General features: G+C 42.4%; 1 protein-coding gene across 2 annotated transcripts in view; it reads right to left on the reverse strand.

Moving 5' to 3' along the window:
- The window catches only part of LOC143329410 (A-type potassium channel modulatory protein DPP6-like), a 58,262-nt gene that overhangs the window by 26,393 nt on the left and 5,542 nt on the right, over positions 1–26,327 (reverse strand). The window contains exon 1 of one of the 2 annotated variants that reach the window (XM_076745274.1): positions 6,504–6,754. The exons of the other annotated variant lie outside the window; for it this stretch is intronic. Within the exon in view, the coding sequence (XP_076601389.1) occupies positions 6,504–6,560 (57 nt within the window). The 5' untranslated portion in view covers positions 6,561–6,754. Of the gene's footprint in view, positions 1–6,503; positions 6,755–26,327 lie in introns of those variants that run through there. 2 annotated transcript variants of the gene reach the window in all.

The following is a 26,327-nucleotide window of genomic DNA, read 5'->3' on the forward strand; positions in this document are numbered from 1 at the left end:
TATGGATAGATGAACAAGGTTGTAAGTGTGTATGTATGTATTTTTCTTGTCTCTTGAGTTAAATCCTACAAGTCCATCATTTAAGACCATTTTCAAGCTTTTGCAGTGATTTTGCTGGTCATGTTAAAGTAGTGAAGATCTCATTTTCTAATAATAAAAGCTATTGGAGGCAACTATTATGCCTAATTGTCTGTAAAAGCTTTAAGTATTGAGTTTGAGAAGCTAGCATGTTAAGATTTTTATGATGAAACACCCCATCAGTGCCAGTAAATTCTTTAGAAAGTTCCACTGGCTAAACTTCCTTATGCCCCATAAACATGTACCCAGATTTTGTTTCTTTTTATTAATTAATGAATGTACTGCCTTTCTTGTTGAAGACACAACAACCTGATCCCACGCTGGATCCAGGTATTTAAAACCTAGACTCAAAAGTAGCGTCATATTTTTTTAAAACAGCGCTGACAATTGACTGTTATTACAGTGTCTCTGCTCGGTTTGCTTTATCCCTGCAGACTGCTTTATTCTGGTTTAAAATAAGCAACATTTCACCCACCTACTCAACCACAAATGTGCAGGGAGCTCCAAACTCTGAATCCACTCACATAAGATATATGAAAATCAACAACACCTCCATTGTTTCCAGCAAATTAAAACCCTAAAGAGACATATAGAATCCACCTTCAGATGGATCATTTGATTTCCCTGATGTTAAGCATGTTATAGTTTATGATAAACTGTGCAGCTGTAAACCTAAGCGTTCCCTGGATGCTGACTTTTCCGAAGAGCTCTTAACAAGGCGAAAGAGCATCTGTGTACGAAAGGAAATCTTGACCTTTGGCAGCGTTTTCAGACATGGTGAAATATTACTGGCTGTCTGCATTAAGCCATTTCCTCTCGTGTGAAGAGCAGGCATGCATGCCTTACAGCTGATAACAATAAAAGCTGCATTAATAAATGAGAACCGGAGCCATTTTCACCCTTTTCTCTACAGACACCACATCTAAACAAACCCTTTGCATTTCAGCACTCGACATCTCTAAAGGGTAGAAAATCCCATGAGAGGAAGCAACGCATTTTTACGATTCCATTTGCTTCTGTTTTCATTCTATTTCAAGACAAAGGGGCTATATGAATGAAGCATCTTTTAAGGTCAAGCTTCTTTTATCCCCCCCCCCACTCTCTCTCTCTCTCTTAAATCCTCTCTCCCTCCCACTTTCCCTTTGTCTAACCATCTCTTTGTCTCGCTGCTGAAGTGTGAAATGGATCTTTCCTGATCTCTGAGCACCTGGTTTCCAAGGGAACCAAGAGAGTCATTTGAGTCAGATTTGCAGAGAAGACGGTGCTGGCTGCTGTACAGTACAGCGGGGACTAATGGTACTGCTGAGTGTCATGTGGGAAGTGTGCCTGGGGGCTCACGAAATGAACTCCGTAGTCTGAAAACAAGACACTCAAACGTGACACGAGGGAATGTAGACATGTGAAACGAAAGCAAACTGCAGCGGTCTGAAGACATTGGACACTTGACACGTGATACGTCAGTCCACTGTAATGTAGTCGCTGTCTGACAACAGTCAAACTCAAGAAGTGGAGCTGGGGGGGGGCTTTGGACATGGGGGTAAACTTTTCCTCTGGAACAGCATCAATAAATTATGGCCATTCATGGGCGAGATTAAGAATTCATGCCAGCTGGCTTTTGGTTCATGGATAGTAGGGCATGAACCTGTCTTTGTCTGTCCGCTTCGGAAAATGTGGAGTTTGTGGGTTACAATAAACAGAGGTGAGACAAAGAAAACTAGATGTTGTTTAGATGAGCTATTGTAGCCCGAGGGCATTCTTGTTGCTAAAACATCAGCTCTGATAAGTAGAAGGAAGGACAAAATTGAGAGTTGAGGACGTGCATGAATCAAGCCACGTCTGCAGACTTTGTGTTACTGTCAACTAAATCACACAGATCAACTTGTTTGACTGAAAACACTGAGGAAAAATCTGTAAGATGGCAAATGGGATGTCATACTGTGGCATTTACTCTCTGTAAAAGTCGTTTGCTGCAGTGGAGGAACTGAAGAAAGAGGGAAAAGACACAGAAGAAGAGACGAGACAGACGGTTTAGCTCCTGTTACTCATCTGATGTGTAAGTTGAGAATAATGTTACACGATGCTAAAGCTCATCCACTGGTGTCCTGTACAGTTGTCCAACAGAAGAGGAATGAAAGAGTGAAGGAACATTAATATCAACTGCAATACAGCAAAATTACAGCATCATCAGTAGCAAAGAGTCTGCAGAGTTTTTGTAGCTGTTTTTGGTCTCCACCAACTCCTGAGGGAAAACTCTTCTCATCTGCTTAATGCTCCACTATGTTTTCCAGCTAACCGCGAACCTTATCTGTGTGCTGTTTGGTGGTGAGTTAGCGTACAGTGGGTTTATCAAACTATTCTTCACTGAAACAGCTGCCTGCTGCTGCTGCTGCCAGAAGGAAGTATAATGAGAACAGTGAGAGTAAAGTACAACAGTGAAGGCCGTAAAGGCAAAACAATGAGCTGAAAGATGCTAAAACTCGCACCTCCTCTCACACTATTGACTGAAACATGTACTAAACATGTACTAGAATTAATAGTAGTAGCACAAGTAATAGTACTAAAAGTGGTGGTGGTAGCAGTGGTGGTTGCAGTAGCATTACTTTGGCACCACCAACATATTGATATATTAGTATGGTAAGTTGACAAGTGCATTGTGTTGTTCTTTCACAACAAGTCAAAGCCACATTAAATGATTTAGGCTGTTGCCTTTTATGCTATTATCTGATTTCACCTGGGAATAAATTATTCAATATCCGATGAGATGATTTTTCTCTTCCATGGCTCAGACACTTAAATTCTTTCAGTCGGCCACAGCATCCTGCATGCTGACAATCCTAAATTAAATTACACCCGGTCAGTGCGTCGCATTTAAAAATAAAAAAATAAAGGGCTGCATTCGTCTTACTGTCAGAGCAGAAACATACCAGACTGGAGTGGGAGGCACTCTCAAGGAGCTATTCTATACCTTCAAAGTTTGTGTGTGTGCGCGTGCGTGTGTGTGCCTGCCAAGGCAGCAAATGTTAAATACAATATTCGATTTAACAGTTATTTAGCATTTGACAGAATAGCATAAGAAGGTTTGATTCAGTCTCTTGGGGTTAATGTTGAAGCCAGCGACTCAATGGTCTCGACATGAGACAGTGAGATTTCAAGCTTTTCAAACTTGCTCCTGTTTTGGATAAGATAAAGTCTTCACTCCCACCTGCTGCTAAATGTTGGATGACAGAAGTGCTGCACAAATGAGGAACTGGCTTTGGAAAACATTTAGTTCTCATGCCAAGATGGAAAATAATGAGTGGTGTTTTTTTGTTGTTTTGCGTCGTGCTTTCTGATCACGTATCAAATTGTTTTTGTTGTCTCTCTGCTGTAATTGCTGAACATTACAGGTTAATATTTGTAATATCAAAACAGAGGATCCTGCTTTGTTTGCGTCTTTATTTGTGTTGTACTGTAAGTTCTTATTTACACATTCTGTGTGTGTTTCTGCAAACTTAATGACATTCCCATCAGCTTATGTTTAGTGCTAATTATCGAATGCTAGCATGCAAACACTGGACTAAAATGGTGAGCATGGTTGTGGCTTAGTGTATTTCCTGTACTTTGTTGCCATATTTGAATGTGTGTTGATTTCCTGGGTGACCCCTCCTGAAGTTAGTAATCCACAAAATATATGGGGAGGAAATCCATCTCAATCTGTGTAGAATAAATAAAAACTTGAGTGCATCCTTCAGAGCTCTGCAGGAAGAGATCCATAAAAGCCGGAATGTAAGTCAAAAAAAGAAGACAAAACGTGTAGCTGTCAGCAGACATGTTGTGGGCTTTGTGCAGCTTTTCATTGGTCTTTGTAAGAATTAATAATATGCCGCACTATAAAACCTGGAGATAGATGAGGAAAGTAAAAATCAGGCAGCGTTAACTCCTGCTGACTCTATCAACGGCAAAAAGGCAAGACTGAGCGAAAGAAGTGTTTTCTCAGAGGAAATGAATTACCACCTGCCTCTGGACAAAACTGACACAGTATCTTTTAATCACCAGGAGAAGTGTGGCGCACAACAACACGACTGAAGTCGAAATCATTCAAGAATGGATCAGCTGGAAGTAAGCGTCTCTACTTTTTTCTCTCCCTTTTTCCTCTAACTTGAATGTTTCCCCCCCGAAAATGTCCTTGAAAATTAAATCAATTTTCAGTTGGAGGAACGATAACAGACCTATCATCCTTCCAGAATAATTATGTGTGGACCAAATACAGCATGATGAAAATGTTAGGGGGGGAAATCACAAAAACATTCAAATTGAATTTAAGCACAGCAGGATTTTTTTTTCAACGTTGGATGTGCTGTAGGTCTATAAATCCCTTCCATTTTCTAACTGCATGAGTCACCTTTGGGCAAGTGCTTTACTTTTTAAATGACAATATGACCTCCCTGCTGTTACCTTATTGCTCCCTTGAACAAGACATTGGCACGAAGTTCAAAAGAAGCGAGTACGATAATGATCATGAGCAAACCAATAGGATAAGAGCAGCAAAACATTGTGCGGTGGCACCTTCTGTGTGCCTTTAAAGCATCACAATCAGCAGCAATGCGCGGGCTGATAGAAGCAGCAGCTCAACAAAAGAAAGTGACAGTGATGGTGTATCAGATAAAGAACATGGTGCATTTCCAGAACCTGTAATGACTGCCCTATAATGAAGACAGCAGCGTTTCTTAATGGAGAAGAAGATGAGATAGCTTGAATTTATTCACTTAAATCTTCAGATTCAAGCTGGATAAAGAGCCAAGTGCAACACATTGCCTAACTCCATTAAAACCTCCACTGTCAGCAGCAGTGATGTTGCAGTCCAGGGGGCTGGAGTTCAATTCTCAGACGTGCTTCTTTAGTTGCTTCCTGTGCTGTGATATCTTCGTCTCTCTGCCTGTCTCTCCACATCGTTTAAGAAGCAGATGCACAGGCTTGTATTTGAAACTGATATTACCAACAAGCAAGGTCATTGCCGAGGTTGTGATGGGGGAGTATATTTTCCAAGCTCCCCATCCAACAGGAAATGGCGTTTGTATAAACTGTGCATATTGAGAAAAGAAAATAAGTCAAGGCCGTGTGAAAATCACTCTGAGCGGTTAAAGATACATTCTTCCTTTTCATGGGCAAAGGTAAGATAACCGCTGCATATGCATACTGATAATTGTGCGTTATGTTGTTGCGCTAACGTGCAGATGAGCATATGTGCATTCAGTCTCTGTGAGCTTCCTTTTCAAGTCTGACATCCGATTTCCCCTCAACCTTCAAAAGAGCTCATGCTCCCCCTTTCTTTTTCTGATCTGTACACGGCTACGGATCCGCTGTTCTGCTGTCGACTGTGCACTCCCGGTTTCATAAATGTATGAATAGGACGCAAAAAATAAACACTTCACACTTAAAATATTCAAAAGTGCAGACTGCATTCAAGACACAAGAGACAGATGTGCATGCAGTAGAGAAAGCGCACGGTGAAACAAGGCCGTAAGGTGAGGTTCTTGAATTGGCAAAACCTTTCCTACTTTGACAAACTTAATGATATCCTGCCCATGCAACAGTCAAGCATGGTGAAGAGCCTTCACCTCAACTAATAATAATAAAAAAAAACTTACATATTCAGCGTGGCCTTACAAAGTGCACCATGACAGCCAAATACTCAACAATCAACAACTGTTACGCAACCAGATTTACTGTCAAGATGTTCTCACTTCATGTGAGCAAACAGGAGTTTATTTCTGTGAAGCACCTTTCAGCCTAAATTATGATATCACTGCCAGGAGCTCAGTTATGTAAAGCCAGAAGTGGATCCTGTGTCTACACTGCCATTACATCACTTCGCAGTGTTCCCTGTGGCCTCATACAGAGCACAATTTAAACTCAATGAGTTGACAGAACAATACAGAAGCAATTAACACCCACTCTCTTGGCTTTCTCTCTCCTCTGCTCTTTTTTTCTTTTGGCTGCGCAAACTTTTACGTTTGGTTCAGAACCCCCCCCCCCCCCCCCCCCCCCCAAAAAAAAAATGAGATTTTGTCCGTAAAAAACAGACAAACAAACAATCAACAGAGGACAAGAGTTTCCACAAAGCCAAACACTCATGCAAACAGGACACCACTTGTTACGGTATAGACGCTCACACCTGTGGGCTGAGGTTACAATGGTTCATTAAATATTTAGGCAGAAGTTTGGAAGTTGTTGCATACATTCACGCCGCAGCACTTCACCATTTCTACACAAGAACTCCTAAAAGTTAAGCGGCTGAACATGCTCAAATGGAAATCCAGCTCTATCCAACATTATCTTGTTAAAATCAGCTGTTTCGGCCGCGGCTCCCACCGCTCGTTTACCAGAGACACCGCACAAACATGACAACGTGAAGACAGACGGGAACAGCTCGTCTGAAGTCCTACCTGATCCTGTTGCTGAGCCGCTTTCACCGGCCCGTTCGCATCTTTAGCAGAAGTCATGACGGTGAATAAAGAGGAAGCAGAGGAAAGAGAGGAAGAGGAGCGCGCGCCGCTGCTGACAGGTGCAGAATAATGAAGCGGAGAGAGACGCAGCCCGAGAGAGAGAGGGAGGGAGAGAGCGAGGGAGAGAGAGAGAGAGAGAGAGAGAGAGAGAGAGAGACGCACAATGTGTTCAAGGATATCCAGTAATTTGCTGAAACAATGGAGAGACCGTGGGTGCAGACAGCGCAGGCAGTTTCCAGCTGATGTGCAGGAAACTGAGGACCGCTGCGATGTGGGAGGTTCAGTTTGCCTTTCAGAGTGGCATCACCCACAGCTCCATGGGCTCCCAAAACTCGAAGCTTAACGGATTTTTAGACACCAATTTGCGCCATTTAGGTGGCACACACTGGAGGATTAGATATCCAATCAGCAGTGAAAACAAATGTCAGATTTAACAGCACATCAGGCGGCCGTCGAGTTATTTTCTTTGCATCGTTATCTTCAAAATGACGTTTTTACAGCAACGCGGAACTTCAAAAGCCAGACCTGAATGGAGAATCAAGCAAAACATAGATGCTCCAGGTGGTGCAAAAGTCTTCTCAGACTTCTCTAAAACTGCAAAGCTTTACCATTTCCGCTTCTGCTGCCCCCCTCCATCCACCCCCATATAAAGGAGAGCTCAAGGTTTTGTCCTTCCACCTGGACCTATATTTAGTCCCACCAGGCTCCACTTCCCACTGCACAGCTCTGAGCTTGCAGCAACTGATAATATGGAGACCTGTCAGTTTGGATCAGATCACCGTGGGCACTCATTACTGGCAAGTCCATTACACAGGAAATGGAAACAGGAATCAATGCAAGTAAAACCAAAATACTTTCAGGTATCAATGCAGCTCTTTTCACAGGGGAGTCACATCTTGCTTTAAATAAAGTACATTCATGACCATCAGTGTTCTGTGTTGCAACTTGAGGAGTAGGAGAGAAAAGGTTTGCATCGTGAGTCTGTACCCATAAAAATCATATTTACTCCACTACATTGTATGCCAGTGCTGCTGCAATGTCTGCCAATAAAACAAAGGGTTGCTGCTGGCCTGGCTCTTGAGAAGCAGTGCTACCGTCCTCCCACATAGAGCAGAAATAGTTCCATTTCCTACCAAAACATTGTTTGAGCTGTAACTCTCTCACCGTGTGTCACATCTCTGTGCACACACAATCCACACTCTTGTTAGCACAGCTTGTCTGCCTATTTGTGCTGCACAGACACACACATACACACACAGCGCTGTGGTTCTGGAGAGAGTGTTTCTTCAGAAGTCATGCACAGTCTCTGCAGAGCTCCTGCCCTTTTGAACCAGTCATCTGTTGGAGGAAAAGGAACTGAACAGCCTCAGATGAGAAAGAAAGAAAAGAAAGCCCGTGATATGAGTCACCGGCGGAGAGGAGGATGTGTTTGGGATCAGCATGACAGAAAGATTCCCTTGTTACAGTAATGTCTTCAGTGTAATGCGTAGCAGTGCCTCTATTATCATATTAAGGGGTAATTATTGTTACGGTGATGGTGCATTCTCTCTCAGCAATTTGTGGATCTATAAATTAACAGGAACAAACAGCAAACTCTAAACTTCAGAGTGAAATTGTCCGTTTATCTTAAAATCATAAGAGCGTATCATGATCATAATAAATGATGCAGTAAATCATTATTGATTGCTCCAGGAAATTAAACTTATCTCGCTCTCAGATTACGCCTCCGTTCATTACTTACTTGGAAATTATGAATAAGAAGACATGAAGTGCTGCCAGATCAGGAAAACAGTAGCTGTTATGTTATCACTTCAAGTGACACTTGGGGAAAAAAAAAAATGATTCTAATTACATTTTGGGGGATTTTGTTCCCCTGTTTTTGATTTGTTCACATTAAAATCTTCAAGGAGCCACTTGTTATGAGTGTATGTGAGCAGTGTAGTTTTATCATCCTCCATGAATGAACTCTTGCAGGTTGCCTTAATTAAAAGAAATACATGTTTCTCACCATTTGAATTAAATTTAAAAGCAGTGGCATACAGACATAACTTAACCACAGAAGCCCTCCAATACCAGACCTTATTAAGAGTTTCCACCATCAGTCACTGTATATTCATTTAGTGATTATGGGATGCTGCCTTTTATTGTCACAGCAATCCCTGTTCTCATGGTGACTTACACACACAAAAAAAATCCTCATCCAAATCAGTTCCCACTTACAACCTTTAATGTTAACCTTGTTGATATTTTCGGCATTGTGTATATTTTGGATTTTGCACTCTTGATATTTGCACAGTTTCCTACTTTGCACTGCAACTGCTGCACAATAATTTCCCCCAGGATAAATAAAGTTGTGTCTTATCACATCTTCTCTGCAGTGAGGTATACGATTTCAAATCTGGGGAAAAGAGAGCAGCGGTATCAAACTGGTACCAGAGAGAAAAAGCACATTAAATGCAAGCAACAGAAAAATACTGTACAAGTCCATGACTGAGCACAATTGCAATAATAAATAATTAATAATAAGACTCTAGTCAGCCTAATTCTGGCCTTCATCACTGGTGCCTTGCAGGATCAGTATATATATATATATAAAAAGAAAGAAACTAAACAAACACATGCAGAATAAATACAGCCAAAAAATATTAAGAGGAAATTACATGCAAAGCTAACATTTCCTAATGTTGCAGATGAAACTCCCAAATATCGGTGGCGGAATGAGTCGACTTTAAAAGGCCATACGCCGCACCAAACACAACATTTGGCACTGCTGTCACTGTGCGGCTCCACACATGGCCTGAGGGAGCTGCGAGACCAACTCGCTGCCAAGACTCATTTCAGCACCACTGCTGTGGACAGCTCCACTGACACATGAGCTGAGAGACTGTTTACCTTTCACCAGACTACATTCAAATAATCGAATTCAGACAAAAAGCATGTGTAATTGGGTCTGTTTTGCATAGATAGTGCATTAAATAGGAAAACAGCACTGAATTAAACAAATTTCACAGTTTAAGATTACAGTTTAATCCTCAAATGTGTGACAGTCTCTCTCCTCTCCCCATTATCTGTTTCCACTCGTGCTAATGTGCTTTCCACAGCGGCAGATTAAACTCACCTCACTCCTGACAATTTGCTGCACAAACATGTGAACAAAGTTTCACGAGAAGTGAAAGGCAACAAGGCAAGCGCTTACAAGATAAACACTGCATTCAACAAAAAGAGAACATGGAGAGAGCTAAAGAGACCAGCCAGGCTCCAATAAACACCAGAAGAAACCTAAACTCAGCGAGGGGTACAAAGATTGATCATCGCAACACGATGTACGTAGGTTTCTCGCAACAATTACCCTCCAAAGAAACGGCAGACAATCAGGCTTAATTGGAGAAGCAAAAGAAAATGCAGCCATGAGGGGTCAGAGCGTGCCAGCAGAGCCTTTGTTTTTACAACACACACTCTCCTTTAAGCAACATTTTTATGAGCTAATTGACATCTTTTTCATTTCTATTCCATTTTATCATTTAGCGCTTTATGTGCTGCCTGAGACAGCATCTCTGGGCAGCACCTGTCAAATAAATCCTACCTTCCAAGGTCCTTAAACAAGCTTGTTGCACCAAGCAATGAATGTACAGTGTTACTGAAGATGTCTTTTTTAAAATATATTTCTGTCGTGGGGACCGACAAACAGTCATTTATTTAACTGTCAATAAACAGCGTGAAAGCCTTCAACTGCATGCTAGCTCCCCCCAGTGATCACTGGGTGTCTGACATCTTTCTGTAGGAGAAACATAAATAAACATTCAGCAAATTTCTCACAGGGCAATTCCTCTTTTAATAGCTTTTACTCCAGGCCTTGTGTTTATTTTATTAGAAAAAGACACAAATTAGGCTTTATAATGAACTCGTAGGCCGGTGCTGCCATGCAGTTATTAAAAAGGCAAATATTTTCCTTTAAAAAACAGCAGGAAAGGTTTTCTTATGAAGGAGACTGCGGATAGAGAATATAAAAGTCTGAATCCCTGACCCGCTCAGTTGACAGTCATGGCCATCAGTCCTGTCTATGAACACTGAAAAGGAAGTGAAGGAGAGAGAGAGAGAGAGAGAGGAGGACACCTAACAAAGGCCAGCACAGTTTTGTTTGATAACCCATCATTATCAGCTGCTCTCTCTCCACCGTCCAAACAGCAGAGCAGAAAGCCTCACACAGCCACTTAAAACCAACAATGCCAGGCAGCACACCATTATCCACCATGTTTTTGAATAAATGCATCTCTGAGGGTTTTCTCCAGCGTGCAGGCAGCACAATAACGCTACAGGGGATGAAAATAATGTCATGAACACCTGTGCACTCTAATGCAAAGCAGAACATCAGCTTTGCAACAAATAATCCTTTTAATTTCCACATTAAGGCCTTGACTGCATATATACAGATTTTTAAAAACTGATATTTCCCCCTTAATTAAAAAAAAAATCTATCAACATGACCTTCATTTTACCAAATATCTTCGTACATGTGGGAATGCAAAAATGATTCTAAATGCTCAAACAAGAAAGGAGGCCAGTATGTGGCGATATGGTTACAGCAGTGATATCTCAAATACCACAGAACCTTATTTATGCCTTTCTGGCGCACATCCAAGCAGTGCGAACGTCATCGTTTACCCAAATGTGCCAAAGTGAAAAATCTGCACATTTAAAAAAAAAAAAAAACGTATCAGCACTTTTATGACCTAAAAAGTTGTTTGTGCATGAACGAGAGGCGCAAATGCAGAGAAAATGTTGAGAAATGTCCATATGGATGTGGTCAAGGCCTAAACTGCGTCAGAGAGTCAGCTGTTTGGTTCTTTTTGCTTTTGAAGTGGTGTGTTTAATGTTTGTTTATTAAAGGTACTATGTACGACATTCACTGCCACTAGATGTCGTACTAGAGCACCAGCATCTCACACAAATGGGTGTGTCAGCCACGCCTCCCCCCAACTAGCCACCAGACTCCATTCACAAAATCAGTAATTTTACCTTGTGGATCAGTGTAAAACATGCTTCTTTCAAACTCAATAGAAACTACATAAAACTCACCAAAACCATCTTGGTTTCTTGGTTTGACTTTCCATCAATCACCAACTCTGCTCGCAACTTAGATTTAATTCTAATTTTCTGGGGTTTTGCTGAGTTTTGTATGGGGATGACCAGGTGGAGACCGCTCACCGCCAAACAGCCGCTGAGCATCCGGGGGAGCTCTGGAGGAGAGAGCCAACACAGAGCCGGAGCTTCATAAACACAAGGAGCAATGCCAGATCCCGCTCTGATCCAGAGCTGTTTACCAGCAGGAGGAGAGCTCACATTTTACTTTTGAAAGCTTTGGGATTAAAAAGTGGATTTATCTTCACCGCTCAAACTGTCTGCAGCATCGAGCCGCAGAGGTGCTTCATTCACTGTTGGGTGTTATAATGTAATTAGTCTCTGTTCGTCCATATTGACTACTGACTGGAGGGGAAATGTACTTTACTTCATGAATGTACAGTGAGGAGAGAGGAAAAAGCAGAGAGAAGGAAATAACAGAAAGAACTGTGGTGAGTTCAGTCAGAGGCTGAACTGAGACACACAGACACACACGCACCTTCTGTGCTGTTGCTTGCGAGCTTATGGCTAATGTACAATAAAGTATTCTGCCTGGGGCAAATAAACACAAATGATCCTGCAGTCCAAGTCACAAAAAATCACTCATGGTTGTTTGCTGCTATATTACTGTTCAAAATCTCATATATAGAACCTTTGATCAACAACCCACATTTTTGGATTTGACTTCTAATAGTCAACATTATGTACTGACTGCCAGCATATAAAATCTGACCTTTTCACATACAGAATTTAATGTATTTTATACTTGGCACTGTCTCAGCAGAGCATTAGTTATCATGAGGACACTGAGGTCAGCTCTACAGCATTTCTGCTCAGAATTTGGGGACTTTAACAGCTGAGGACAATCACACTTGAGGTTGATTTCAGTGTTTTAACCCCTTTAACTGATGAATTTTACATGCAAGATATTTCCATTCAGTAAATAGTTCTGTATAGAGTAGTCTCCATCAGTAGTGGTGTAGTCCACCATTCCCTCATTTGATTCAGATTACCAAAGGATTGATAAGTAAACAATGCATGCACGTCACTCTCCTTGCAGCCGTCGCAGAGCTGCACTGAAACAGGGTGTGCTAATGTGCTAATCCCTTTTGACATATATTCAATTGAAAACAGTACAAAGACAACGTATTTCATGTTTTACCTCATCAGCTTCTTTGATTTTTGTAAATATCTGCTTATTCTGAATCTGATGCAGCAACACGTTTCAAACAAGTTGGGACAGGAGCAACTAAAGGTGCTCCAGAGACACCTGATTGGAACATTCCACAGGTAAACAGGTTCATTGGTAACAGGTGATAGTATCATGATTGGGTATGAATGGGGCATCCTGGAAAGGCTCAGTCAAGCGAGGATGGATGGATGTATAAAGGAGATTACTGCACGGGCTCAGGAACACTTCATAAAACTGTTATCTGTAAACACAGTTTGTTTGCAAATGATTGCACTCTGTTTTTAATTACGTTTTACGCAGCATCCCATCTTTTTGGGGGATTAGGATTTGAAGTAAAACAGTGCTGAGACTATTTCTACTGTCTGCTCACAGTCTTCTGAGGGGTGGGGCTGTACGGTATGTGTAGGCTGCAGCCATCTTAAATAAACCAATTAAACATCCAAATAAAATAAATAAAACAGCATGACTGTAATTTTAAATGATCCTCATGCACAATGCCAATAAAATCCTATCAATCAATGATGGCTGTTGATTTAGGAACAAGCTGTTTCCATTCAGCCGTGGCGCCAGCTGTCAGCCCGGCCAACTCAATCATCAGTCACGTCCCCTTCGCCCTCTGGCCTGCCGTGACTCCTTCAGCTGTCCGACTGACAGCACACCTGCCTCTGCGAGTGTAAATACTGCTGTTTGCATCTCCACTCCCGTCTGCTGTGCCGCGGCTGTAAATCACAGGTTAAGGATAGAGCCGGCATGTGGGTAGTGCTTCATGGTTCATCACAGATCATTACTGTACTTAAAGGTCACGAATTGGGCCCTGAGAATACACGCCCACGCTCGCAGCCTCTGAGTGATGAAAGGCAGAGAAGTTTTCAGACTGCAGGTAGAGGCAGTTTTTCACTGTCTGGATATTACAGAGGGGTAATTAACAAGTCCACAAGTCTTTAATCACACTCATTATTGGTCTTCTACCAAGAGAGGACTTTCGGGGGGAAACAATTAATCTACCATTGTCTTGTCTGGAATCGTTTGGACACACACATACAGACACACACACACACACATTATAAAAAAAAAAAATGTATTTTGTATGGTTCCTTAGCCTCTGACCCTCATCAACATGTAAGTGTTTTCTGGGGGAAGGCGGCCCTGCTGTTATAACAACAGAACCGCTTGTTTCACATTATTCCACGTCACGAAGCCTGTGGGGGCGTCTGAATTACATACTGCACATTTAAATTCCAAGATCATAAGCATCTAATCAATACTGCTTTATAGTTTCATTTCTTTACCATGTAGTCAGTTGCTGCATAGTATTTGAAGCGGAACTTGTCATATTCATTACATAAAGTGCTGTGTATTGTATTATTAGAGCTACTTTTCTTTGTATTTTATTGCCTCCAGTTTCAAATTACCTGCATGTGCTGGCATATTCTTTTTCTCCAACTGGTTTGTGACATTTACATTACACAAAGGAGGCGGTTACATCTTCCTGCCGCCCACCTGATTCCCATCTGATGATAAAAAGAAGTTTCAAATATCGCAAAGAAGCGTTTCTGCAGAGAAAGCAGAGCCAGTCATATCTTGGAAAATGTCTCTTTTTTCCAGTTTAAAGCTGGACTGTGGGACTTTTCCATATAAATAAACATCTGTTACATTAAGAGGTTCGCACAATGCTGATTCGGCTTATCATCTCCAGGTAAATCTCTCGGTATTTGGCAGTGTATCAGAGTTTTTCAATCTGGTGTTTACGGCAACATTTCCGTGCTGGAACACCGGTGGTGATGCATTTTATGTCAACCAATAGCAATTGGTTTGTCAGAGCTAAAGGGGCGAGGGGCAGCCATAGCTATGGAGTAGTCCAGAGCATCTTGGAGTATGGCAGAGCCTATGGCGCGACGTCAACAGTGTTTGTGTAATTAGTCTCACTGCCAGAAGGGAGAGACATAAATTCTGCACTGCTGCATTAAGTATAATTTCTTGTCTGTTTGCACATAATCTGCTATTATGGTTGATAAATGAAATGCATTCACTGTTTTAATGCAGTATTTGAGTTCATTTTAAAGGACCCCATGCACATGATATTCTTTATTATGTAATCAGCATTGTAAAATGTCTGTAGCGATATAAGATGAAATTGGTTTATTTTATGTGCTGCTTTTTTCCCCGTTTCATTATTCAGTTTGCATTATATCAGTTTCAAATTACCTCGTCTGACTGACTCGGGCTCATGACTGTAGTTTTTTATGCTCTTAAGTCGACAGTGGTGCTGTATGTCCCATAAAAATAAGTTTATGTACTGAAACCCAAAACATTTTCTCCTGTGGGCCCTGAACAACAACACTCTCCACTACCTGCACTCACATCTTTCAAATCAAGACTCTTTCCTGAGGAAAAAGATTATCTTGACTGCACAACGCCCCACAGAGCAGCGTGGAACAGGCTTTTCTGTGAATGCCTCCAAACTCAAACCGTAATAAAAGATCCATAGAGATCATTGTGACAGCCTCCGGGACCAAAATTGGACTCTTCCAGGGGAAAACTGCACCACTGGAGAAAATAACTGCGAGGGAAATAATAACACAGGTTGCCAGTAATGGAGGCTCACAATGTGGTCCCTGTTTGGCCTCCACAGTAGATCTCAGTAGTCCATTTACAGGATCTCCAAAACCTCAATCCTTCATTTACTGCTTGTGTCATATTAGGTTCCCCTCAAGGCTGCTGGGATCTAAATTTCTTTGAATTTAAGACTCTGTGGCCCACACACGAGACACAAGACCAAACACTGAACTGCAGAGTGCAACATTTTCGGAAAATGCAGCCTGCTGAGAAAGATCAAACATAGAAGATACAACATCTAAAAGGGTCTCAGTGCTTACAGCTTCATGGAACGCTGTGGAGCAATGAAGATGATATTGTGAGGGCTCAGAAGAGAGAAAGAGATCTCCAGTGAGAGGACCTGCAGCCATGACAGCAACTAACAGATTTCTTCCCCGTAGTTCACCTGAATTACTGTCTGCAAGCAGCCTGATTTCAGGGTTTGACTGCATTTGGTTTTTCCTTTGTTCAGGCTGCATGCACATACAGTTTTCATAGCACTCACACCTCATCACTGATTTCACACATCATATCTTGCTAATTTATAATTATCCTCTAAGACTGGCTTCCACACTATCTGTAATGTCACAGCGTGTTTAGTGTTGAACACGATTCTCCGCAGCGAAGGTCAAACATCGAAGCGAAGTAACAAGAAGCAAGCGAGCAGAGGTTGACTTACCGGGGCCGAGTGAGCCGGTCATGACACGTGTCATAAACATCAATGACTATGACAAGTAATTCTACTAAAATTACAGCGACCCTGAAAGATCAATCCATCTCCCTCCTGAGTTCATTCCATCAAAGTGTCTTTTGAAGATTGCAGTAATTTATAAAAAACACCCAAAAGGCGACTTTATGAAACTCCAGTCAAAAAGAAATTAAGCAAACAGAAGCTGAGTGCGGCTCTACTGAGAGGATACGACCAATAAAAAACCAAAGCGAGAAAATCATGTCAACAAGCAAACAGTAAAGTTACTCATTAAGTATAGCACATGGGCAGCTGGCATATATACAAAAAGAGACGAGCAGGGTGAGTCAGCATGCATTTACAGAGCATTAACCCATCTGCTGATCCAGTTCTCGTAAAACAGACTTACGAGCCTCGTGAACTTTATGTGTGCCCATCAGTAGCTTACAAGAGGCTCATAAAATGAGAAGACGAACAAAGTTTAAAGATAACACTGCACTCTGGCAAGTTGTTATGGAAATTAGTTAGAGATGAAGTACAGCCACAAGGGCAATAAACAAGGAATTAACAGCAACATGTGCTGTACATTCAGATCAGGGAGCTACAAATCATCAAATAAACAAAAGTAACAGGTGTAAAAAATGTAATTCAGTGGGGCCAAAAGGAATTATAATGAATCACATACAATGATAGGATAATTAATATATCAGTGTTGTTCTATTCTTCTTAAAAAATGGAGTAGTGCAGATACCGAGGGGAGTGATTAAAAGCAAATTAGAAGCATCTGAATGAATAGTGCTTCATCATTAGCCATTCACTGCGGCTTTGAAAAGGTTTTCATCACACACAACTGCACGTCTCAAAGGACCCCCACCAACTAACACTAAAATTCTGCTCTGGTTTATGTTTAATTATTCTTTCTGTCTTTCTTTAGTAGTACTTCAGACCCAAATGAGGACTTTCACACACACACACACACACACACACACACAGACACACGCACACACACCCGCAGATAAAGCCAGAAAAGCTGCCCGCTCGCTCCACAGTTAAATGAATCTTGTTAATGGGGCTTGCAGCTTTGAAAAATACAAGATGCTTTCGATTTTTTAAAAAGTTTTAAGTTACATTTTCAAGATTAATGAAAAACAAAATTAAAGAAAATACTTTCGCCTCATTGTTTTGGGGTGAATGCAGACATTAGAGACAGATACCTCAAACCCTGGACAAATAAAACCAAAACTATAATCATAGCTTGATGGCAATATTCTGCATTTTCAGAGAAACTACCCTTTTACTTGATCCTTTAAAATGTTGTAACATTAGATTATAGCTACACTAGCGGCTCTGTGAAGCTGTCTGTGAGGACAGGGTGCTTTGAGATGCTAGTGTCAGCATGCTAACGCGCTTACAGTGATAATGATTATTTAAACATTTCACTTAAAATCATGAATGTCAACCTCATGGTAGCTCAAGTCGGTGGATTCCCAAAGTGACGGCTATATTTCCTGGCAATCCATCTAATATTTGATATATTTCAGCCGTGCAGAGAGACTGACTGACCAGCATTCCCTGGAGCAATGCCGCCACACATATAGCATTAGAATAGTAGTAGTTGTTGTAGTAGTAGCAGTAGCATCGCTGAAACACAAAAACTATGAAAATATTGTGACAGCTTGTACACTGTCAGCTCTCTGCCAGAGCTCAGTGTCTCAGGGGACTTGGATGCAGTTTTGAAACGCTTGTGTCAAACTCGTATCATGTCAAAACGAATTCATATTTCAGGCATCAAGGCAGCCACGAGGACAAAACCCCAGGATGCACAGCTAGATCAGTGTGAGCTGCTAAGCTGTAGACTGAGTCTATCAAAGCCAGACAGTGTGTCACGGTTGCCTCACGCTCCCTGTGTGACGCTGATAGCATCAAGTGAAACATCTCGCCCTGCTGAGCTCCAAGGGGTCTGTCAACACTGAGATATATGTATTACTTTGTCTTTAATGAGACATCATGGCTAAATGCACCACAAACACACATCTGCACAGGGACAGACCTTTTCATCTGTAGCCAAAAGTAAGTTGATGTTGGTTTTGTGGTTGACTTTGATTAAAGTCGCAGTGAAACAGCACTTAGGGCGTCTTTAGCTTCCTTAAAGTGATAGATTTCTGAGTTGAATGTGAAAGGTTGGCGCAGCTTAGCAAATATAGTGCTGCATGAGACAAAGCTGTGGAGACACACTTGCAGGCGGCTTGAAATGTGATTCCAATCTGATTTGTACAGATGCGTCTCAGTCTGGACATTCTGCTCGCTCAAATCGGATTTCAAAGTGATTTCTGCTCCACTCACAGAGCAACACACAACAACGACGTCAAATGCAAAGAGACGGAAGTGCATCAGAGCTCAAACTGAGAAGGCTGTCAGTTTCTTAAAGCCCTCGGCAATCAGGACACCCCAAATTTTTCACAAGTGTATTCAGAAACTAGATTTAGTACATCTTGAACCAAAGCAAAATTTGCAACAAGTTTAAATAAACTGTTGCTTTAAGATTACATTTTTGAGAAAAGTTTATTTTCATCACAAACATCAGCTACAAAGTCAGAAAACCTCATCCCATCAACAGCTGTTTCATAATAGATGTTTGTGCTGTTGAGGGCCGACGTTGTCTGGTGGGGTCTATATTAAATATGTATCACAGTAAAAAAGCTGATAATGCATGATGGGACTGGGGAAGCACTCTGAGTATTACAGTGCAGCCTCTGCTTAACCACAATTAATGCCTATAAGGAAAGTGCATTAACGTATTTCTGTGCTGGATCCTGTTGGTCTGGTTTTGGTCTTTACATCTCACTGTCAAGTAAGATTCAGGAAAAACTGAAGGTCTTCAATTCCATTTACACACACAGAGGGATGCAGATGCAAAGACACTGCAGCGACAACGATTCTGAATCCACCAAAAATCCATTTCACTCCATTATACTGCACATAAACTGCTTTGTAGTGCCATTTCATACATGTTTATAAGACTAAGTTGCCCTTCAGCATGTCCCCAGAGACAGCCTGGTGTTTAAATTTACCAGCTGACAAATTTTTAGATATAATGACTATGATTTTGCAGCAAATTCTAAATAAAACAATAACTTATAACACTGGCTGTCATCTGAAGTGCTCATTATATCATCAGACAGTTTGAAAGCTTAATAAATAAATAAACAGCTCTGACATTTCCTCAAGCATACGAACAGCTTGTAATTTCTTTTGAAAATGTCCTTCAAGTGCTCAATAACAGATTGATTAAAAGCATAATTAGCAAGGAGACGCTTAAAAGCTTCACAGGCGCACATTTAACAAATTGCAATCACGGGTCATACGTGTCCCTGAAGAGATTTTACACACTCACCTTCCACAGTCTCTCCACCCGGGACAACTTGCGTGTTTTCATTGTGATGGAGTGTCTGCATATGGACTGCCAGCGTTAGAAAGGGGCAGGACCGAGGACTGATGTAGACGCAGGGAGAGACGGTGAATAATGACCTGGTCATAAACAAGACACACCTCAGCTCTCAGTGAGAAAAATCCCATAGTCAGCATCTCGGCACTAAGTTCCAGACATCAAGTGGAAGAGAGTGCCCACGTGGGTGCGCGTGTGGCTGTGGATGCTGGCACTGGACTTTTTTTCTCGCTGCAACACGGCCCTGCATTCTCAAGTGAAGGCTACGTCATCAAGGACACCCCTAGCATGCTAGCAAGAACTCGACACCTCACACCGGAGGAGGTCACATCAGAGCCCTGAGGGAGAGTCGGACAGACCAGGGTGTCTGGCAGCCGCTAACGGCCGCACTAATCTCTGAAACACAACCCCAGAAAAAGAGCGAGGAGCGATAAGGCCAAAGCGCTCAGGCCCTTCACAACAATCAGCACTGAACCACTTACCTGGGCCATTAGCTGCATCTTGCTGTTGAGCACAGATCAGCATTACACACCACACGCAGAGCTGGGCCACTTTATGGCACTTTTCACTCAGGGTTGTTTATCCTGTCTCCCGTCTACTTTTCTCCCAGGAGCAATTTGCCCACAATACCACCTTTCTGGATTGATAAAAGCGCTGCTTGTGCAGCTGCAGTCTGATGCAGGCTAGAATTTCATGAAATCTTGAGAGGTCAAAGAGAAAAAGACTATGGCCTGGTAAAACTAATACCTGCAAGGTGTCGCATACTCTCTGTGGCCTCAAGGCTTTGCACGAATACCAGATGCGTTAATGTTAAACGTGACTATTGCTGGAGTCATTAACACAAGTATAGTGTATACTTTTATATTAACACAAAGAAATGAATATGTGCAGTCGACAATTTGAGGGGGATGAGGGGGCACGTCATCCAGCCTCTAAGCAAAATGATCAAAATGCATCCCAGTTGTTAGTCCTTCATCCCCCATCTCATCCCCTTGTAACAGAGAGAGTGCAGGAGCTGAGGGGTTGTTTAGTTGAATGTGTTCGTCTAGTCTGCCTGACTCATTGATCTTTAATCTGACTTGTGGAAGTGAGAATCTGTGGCTCCGACCATGGCTCTAAAATATCAGCAGCCTCACTGTGCTGCGTATTGATAAATCCATGCTGCTGTCCGTGGTGCTGAAGCTGCAGATGGATTTGTAGCTGCTCCTTTTTCTCTCAGTCCCACTCTTCTGTCAGTTCCATCTTGGATGTATAATATTCTCTCCACTATATGCTATTAACACTGAATTATATTATATATATACTCTATAGGAAAGTGTCACCTTCATGATCAAAGTGACAAGAGGCAACATGTAGCCATGGAAGAGCTGAGGATCGCAGACACACTGCTGCCTATAGTTTTCCTGTAATATCTCTTTAATATTTATGCACTCGTTACTGTAATGCAGTTCAAAAAAAGACAAGAGAAGGGAAATGAGATAACAATTAGAAATGTGTGTGTTGGTTGGTAGTGTAGGGGCAGGTGCTGCTCCCATTGGGCCATCCCCAGTGTTGAAAATGAAGAAAACACCGACCATGTGTAATGTGAAAGATGTTGCCCGTAGGGCCGAAGCCACAGATAATTGTCACCCGATTCAGCAGTTACCCTCAGCACTGAATATTGGACTTTCATTCATCACTGTCATGTCATTGTCTGCTTCATTAGCATAAATAGGCTACTGTTTGCTAACCGTTCACCATATCGACTTTACGAATTAATGTTGTGTTCACAGCTTATTGTGCTGCCCCCAAGAGGCCAAAACAATGCATGCAAACATTCTCTTTAACCTAAAATATATTTGTAGAAATTGGATGTTTGCTCAAAAATTAAAATGTCCAGATGCATGTCATGCAACTGCTGTTCAGGCAGAGTTCATGTTATAAGATATCGAGCTGACAGACAGACTGATTGCAGGACAGACACTACTTTCCTTGTGAAGCTAATGTTTGTCTCAACATATACGCCGCAGTGTCAGCACAGCAAGATGTCCCCCTAAACACATTCAGCAACACAGTCTCTGTATTCCCATGATGCAACAGCCAGACTGGTGAGGGGAGCACCATCAATCATAATGGCTTGGCTTTCCTGTCTTTGCTGGGGTACAATTTGACAGACTGCCAGATCCAGAATAGCGAATCGCTCAATAGCGCTCCCCATTCTCTCCACCTCTGCTATACCAAACAATCATTATCTCCCCCATCGCTGTTCTGCTCCATGTGAGCACCACACCGAACATCATCACAGAAGTGAGCGCTCGGCTCCCAGCTCAGTGGAAAGCAATCTTCTTCCCACCTCCCCAGAGCTCTGGGACTCATTCAGACCCCTGACTCCTGGCTTTGAGGAACAGGAGAGAAATGTTGACTGGATATGACAACGTAGACGCAGGTAAAACTTCACAGTATGTGTCTCCGCAATGACAATGACACACACGTGCCTCTACACAAGAGGTGAGTCAGTAGATATACACACCAGCACACACAGCACATGACCAGTTCAGAGCAAACAACTTGTTACTCCACGCTGAGGCTGACCGGTCACCTTCATGCTGAGCTTTCTAACAGAAATGGATACAAACCCACCTTCATGGCTGGAGGAACAAACGTCTCTCTCCTGTCTCTCCTCACAAGACTAGAAGGCACAGAAAAGTCTGGTGAGGGTGCAACATGAAAAGCAATCCCATGTGTTATTCATCAGCAGACTAGAGCCTGGAGGCAAGACAAGGTCCGCCGTGGCATCATTCTGTGAGTGAACCGACACAAACGGACTCGTGTCACAGCAGACTTTTTGACCTGTCAAACACAGGCGTAACAGCGACACTCGTAATGGCTGCCTCTGTTTCCTGGGCGTAATTGTAGCAGCGTTAGTTTAATGACAAGGTATACTGACACCTAAATGGAACACAGCTGTCATTAATGTTATTAGTTACACCTGCAGTGACAAGTCAAAGTATCAGATGTGAAAAGACAACTTCAAGATATCACCATACAGCAATGGTAGAACGTACCTTGAAATAAATAAAACTATTTCAAACCCCTCTTGGCTTCGCTGGAAAATACACTGTCATGAAGATGACTACGGGGCTGTGTTCTGAGCCCACGAAAGGTTGACTTTTTAGAGACACACGGTTCTCACAGGACAGCAATGCTGCAGACATATGATGATCTTATAGAGTATGATGCATTGCTGCAGATTAAACTACACAACAGTACATAAAGAAGTTCAAATGAGATCAACCATAAACATCCAGAGCAGTAAAATGCCACATACACATGAATGCAGCAGTATTCTTATACCACAAACATCAGACGTAATAGTGAAACACTGACAGGGAGCATCTGACTGCACAATGAGTACTTACTGATAATACTTGTGGTGTTAGTACTTTTACTTCTTCCACCACTGCCACACAGTTACTGAAGCTGCACCACAAGTGTACAGTGTTTGACTGGGCATGATCGCTCCATAGAGCTACAGCCTGGTCCTGGCTTTAGCTCACTTCCTAATTAAAGATGTTACTCTGTTGCTGTAACTTGGCTGCTGTAATACGGGCAGTTCAACCATTCAGAGAGCTGTTCTTAGAGGAGCAGTTTGACATTTTGAGAAATACACATATTCCCTTTCTTACCGAGAGTTAGGTAAGAAGATCAATATAACTCTCATGTCTGTAAGGTAAATATGAAGATGAGATACCACCAGCAGACGCTTGATGGTGTGTTTAGCTTAGGGCAAAGAGTGGACAAGGGGGATTCAGCTAGCTTGGCTCCAAAGGTAAATTAAAAAATGAGCCTGCCAGGGCCTCTAAAGCTAACTAATTAACACTTTATATATCTCATGTATCTCATTGTTTAATCCATACAACACACACACACACTAACCTGCTGCTGGCTAGCTTCATCTTTAATGGACAGACATGAGAGTGGCATCAATCTGCTCATCCAAATGCCCACATTCTCATGCAGCTCATTCTCAGTATCAGGAATGATTTGATATTTAAGCATCAGGACAGAAATCTAAACACATCTAAACACAAGCTATCAGAGTATCCTTTTCGTCTGCAGTGACCCTGCTGCTGCAAATGCACAAAAGCGACAGCCACTTGTTGCTTCTCCTGTTGTTTCCTTCAAGGATTTACAGCACCGTTCTGCAACATGACCCTGTCGACTTTGCAGTGCGGCTTTCCTTTGCCTTCCTGTGTGTTCATGTACCAGTTAAATGATGTTGTGTGCGTGTGTGTGTGTGTGTGTGTGTGTCTCCCAGGGGTGTGTCGCTGCTGTATCATGGCGTGGTCGATAAGGGAATCTGCTCGTGTGACACAACTGATTACTGCTGCCTGGTCTCAGCCCAGAAAAAGACTGTGAGAGGACTCTGGAGAGATGGCAGCTCTGCACCGCTGCTCTAATTCTAGCAGACAGAAATGTTATAGGAGAAATTTCCTTCACTTGCTTTAAAGTTCTGTCTTCATTATTAATGATCTACTTCGGATTTAATTCTCTTTCCATTTGGAAAGCGAACATTAGTAAACATGAACGTCGTTGCACAGTAATAGAAGATGAGACAGTTTCAGCAGAGAGGGGAGAGTCCGGCGCTTTGCTCAAAGACACTTCAGCACGACACGCTGCTGCTGTGGGATACAGAAGCTGAAATGCACCCTCTGTTTTCATCACACAATCTCTGCAACTGATGCAATCACTTGAGCTTTTCTCCATCTTCGTTTAAATGTTAAGCGATGCCACTGATGATGGCACCGTGTGCAGGTGAGAAATCCCTCAGTGTGGCTGGCATAACCTTTCCAATCCTAGTGAGACGTGACATTATGTTCCTCTCCTTTGATCTGGATGAGACACTTTTATCTGTGGCAGCTGGATGGTTTTAGTTACAGAGGCTGTGTGGAAAAAGCAACTTCTTCTTCTTGTTCTTTTTTCAGTTTTTCTGGCTTCATTGGTCCTGATGCTACAGCAGGGGCAAATATCCCGCCTGGCACGCATTCACCAGAAGCAAAGCCTGAGCTCACCTACTGTACTGTATGTCGATGTGTACAGTACAGTGTGGAGTTGCTGCATTGATTGGAACACAACAGTCTCTAGTGGCAAAACAGACACAGTGCACGGAAAAGCTGCAAGAAATGTTTTTCCTGCATGTGCTTGGCATTTTAAACATCAATGAACTGACGCAGTCCACGAGATAAAAACTGTTATATTCACAAATGGCAGACAAAGGAGTAAACTAAAGCTTGATCTACAATACTTGAACTTTCCTACCTCTAAAAGAGCCGCACCGCTGATCATCAACCACGCAACTAATAAAGCTAATCCTCAAAAGAGAAACACAGAAAAGATGCCTCGAAAAGCCTCAACTTATAAATAAAGAATAGAGACACGAACACAGGGAGAAAAGGAAATGGGTACGAGCTGGGTTAGAAGACAGTTAAATTTAGCAACACACTCACATAAAGTTCAAATAAGCTGCAGAAATCTTTAAGATCCACCGTGAAGTTACATCTGCGGAGTGAGCTAATCTCCTGTGAAAAGCAGAGAGGAGATGTGACTGTCATCAGGAAGCAGAAGATCAAAAAACGAAGGCTGACAAAAGGAGCGATTTTTATTTTTTTTTCTCTTACTGTGTGAATATTTAATCGGGTAAATTTCAACCACACAGCCACTGTTAAAATGAAACTCTGTGTGAAAAGTGAAGGGGAGTGAAAATGTGATATGAATAAAACTCAAAATGCCTACATGGAGCCTTGACGACAGCCGATGATGTGTTTGCTACTTCGCATGATCTTTGGAGCAGAAAGTCTACCATAAGAGACTGACGCTCAGCCATTCTGCAAGATCCTGGTCTCATCAGGGAGTAATAAGGCTCCTCTGTATTTAAACACTGACTAATACCCACTGTCAGCGTGTGTAATAATACAGTAAATCATCAAGAGAAAGAGGGACGGTCTCCCGGTGAGGCGGCGGCCTGCTGACGCGCTGTTGACAGGTCCACGGAGGTGGTGGGGGGACGGCAGTGTGGCAGGGGATGATCGATGGCGTGTCAACAGAGCGTCGAGGTGCTGCGTGGGGGGATGGATGACCTGTTGAGACGCCCTCTGAGAGCAGAAGAGCAACAAAAAAAAAAAAAAAAAAACAATAGAAAAACAGGTCGATAGTGAATAAGTCTGTCAGCAGCAACCAAGCCACTGAAACAGATATTCATTAGGAGACAAAGGAAAATTTTTAGAGCGGAGGGGGAACAAAACACCTCATGCTCGTTAAGGTGGACGTAGCTTGTTGCATGACGTGAGCGCAGGACCCTCAGTGTGCAATGTGAGAGCTGCGTCATCTCCAGATGGCAGTCAGATCCACCAGCAAGCATCCGTGTGTGTGTGTGTGTGTGTGTGTGTGTGTGTGTGTGTGCGCGCGTGTGTTCCCAGAGCTTACAGCCTCACCCTCTCCACCTTTGCAACCATGGCAACGCCGAGCAAGAGGTCCTGCTGAGGGTGCCGTGCTGTCCTGAGGGGAGGAGCTGCACTGGGTGACTGTACATCTGCCTTGTGTAGGTTTGAAGGGCCAACGATCTTTCACCATTGCATTCAGTTTGTCTTTTGTTACCTGTAAATAGAGTTTTATGTTTTGGGCTTTAATTTGTTGCCTTGTGCTATAAAAGCAAATACATCTTGCATTTTAGCTCATATTTGTTCTAAA

Source organism: Chaetodon auriga, chromosome 12 (assembly GCF_051107435.1).
Source record: "Chaetodon auriga isolate fChaAug3 chromosome 12, fChaAug3.hap1, whole genome shotgun sequence".
Classification (NCBI taxonomy): domain Eukaryota; kingdom Metazoa; phylum Chordata; class Actinopteri; order Chaetodontiformes; family Chaetodontidae; genus Chaetodon; species Chaetodon auriga.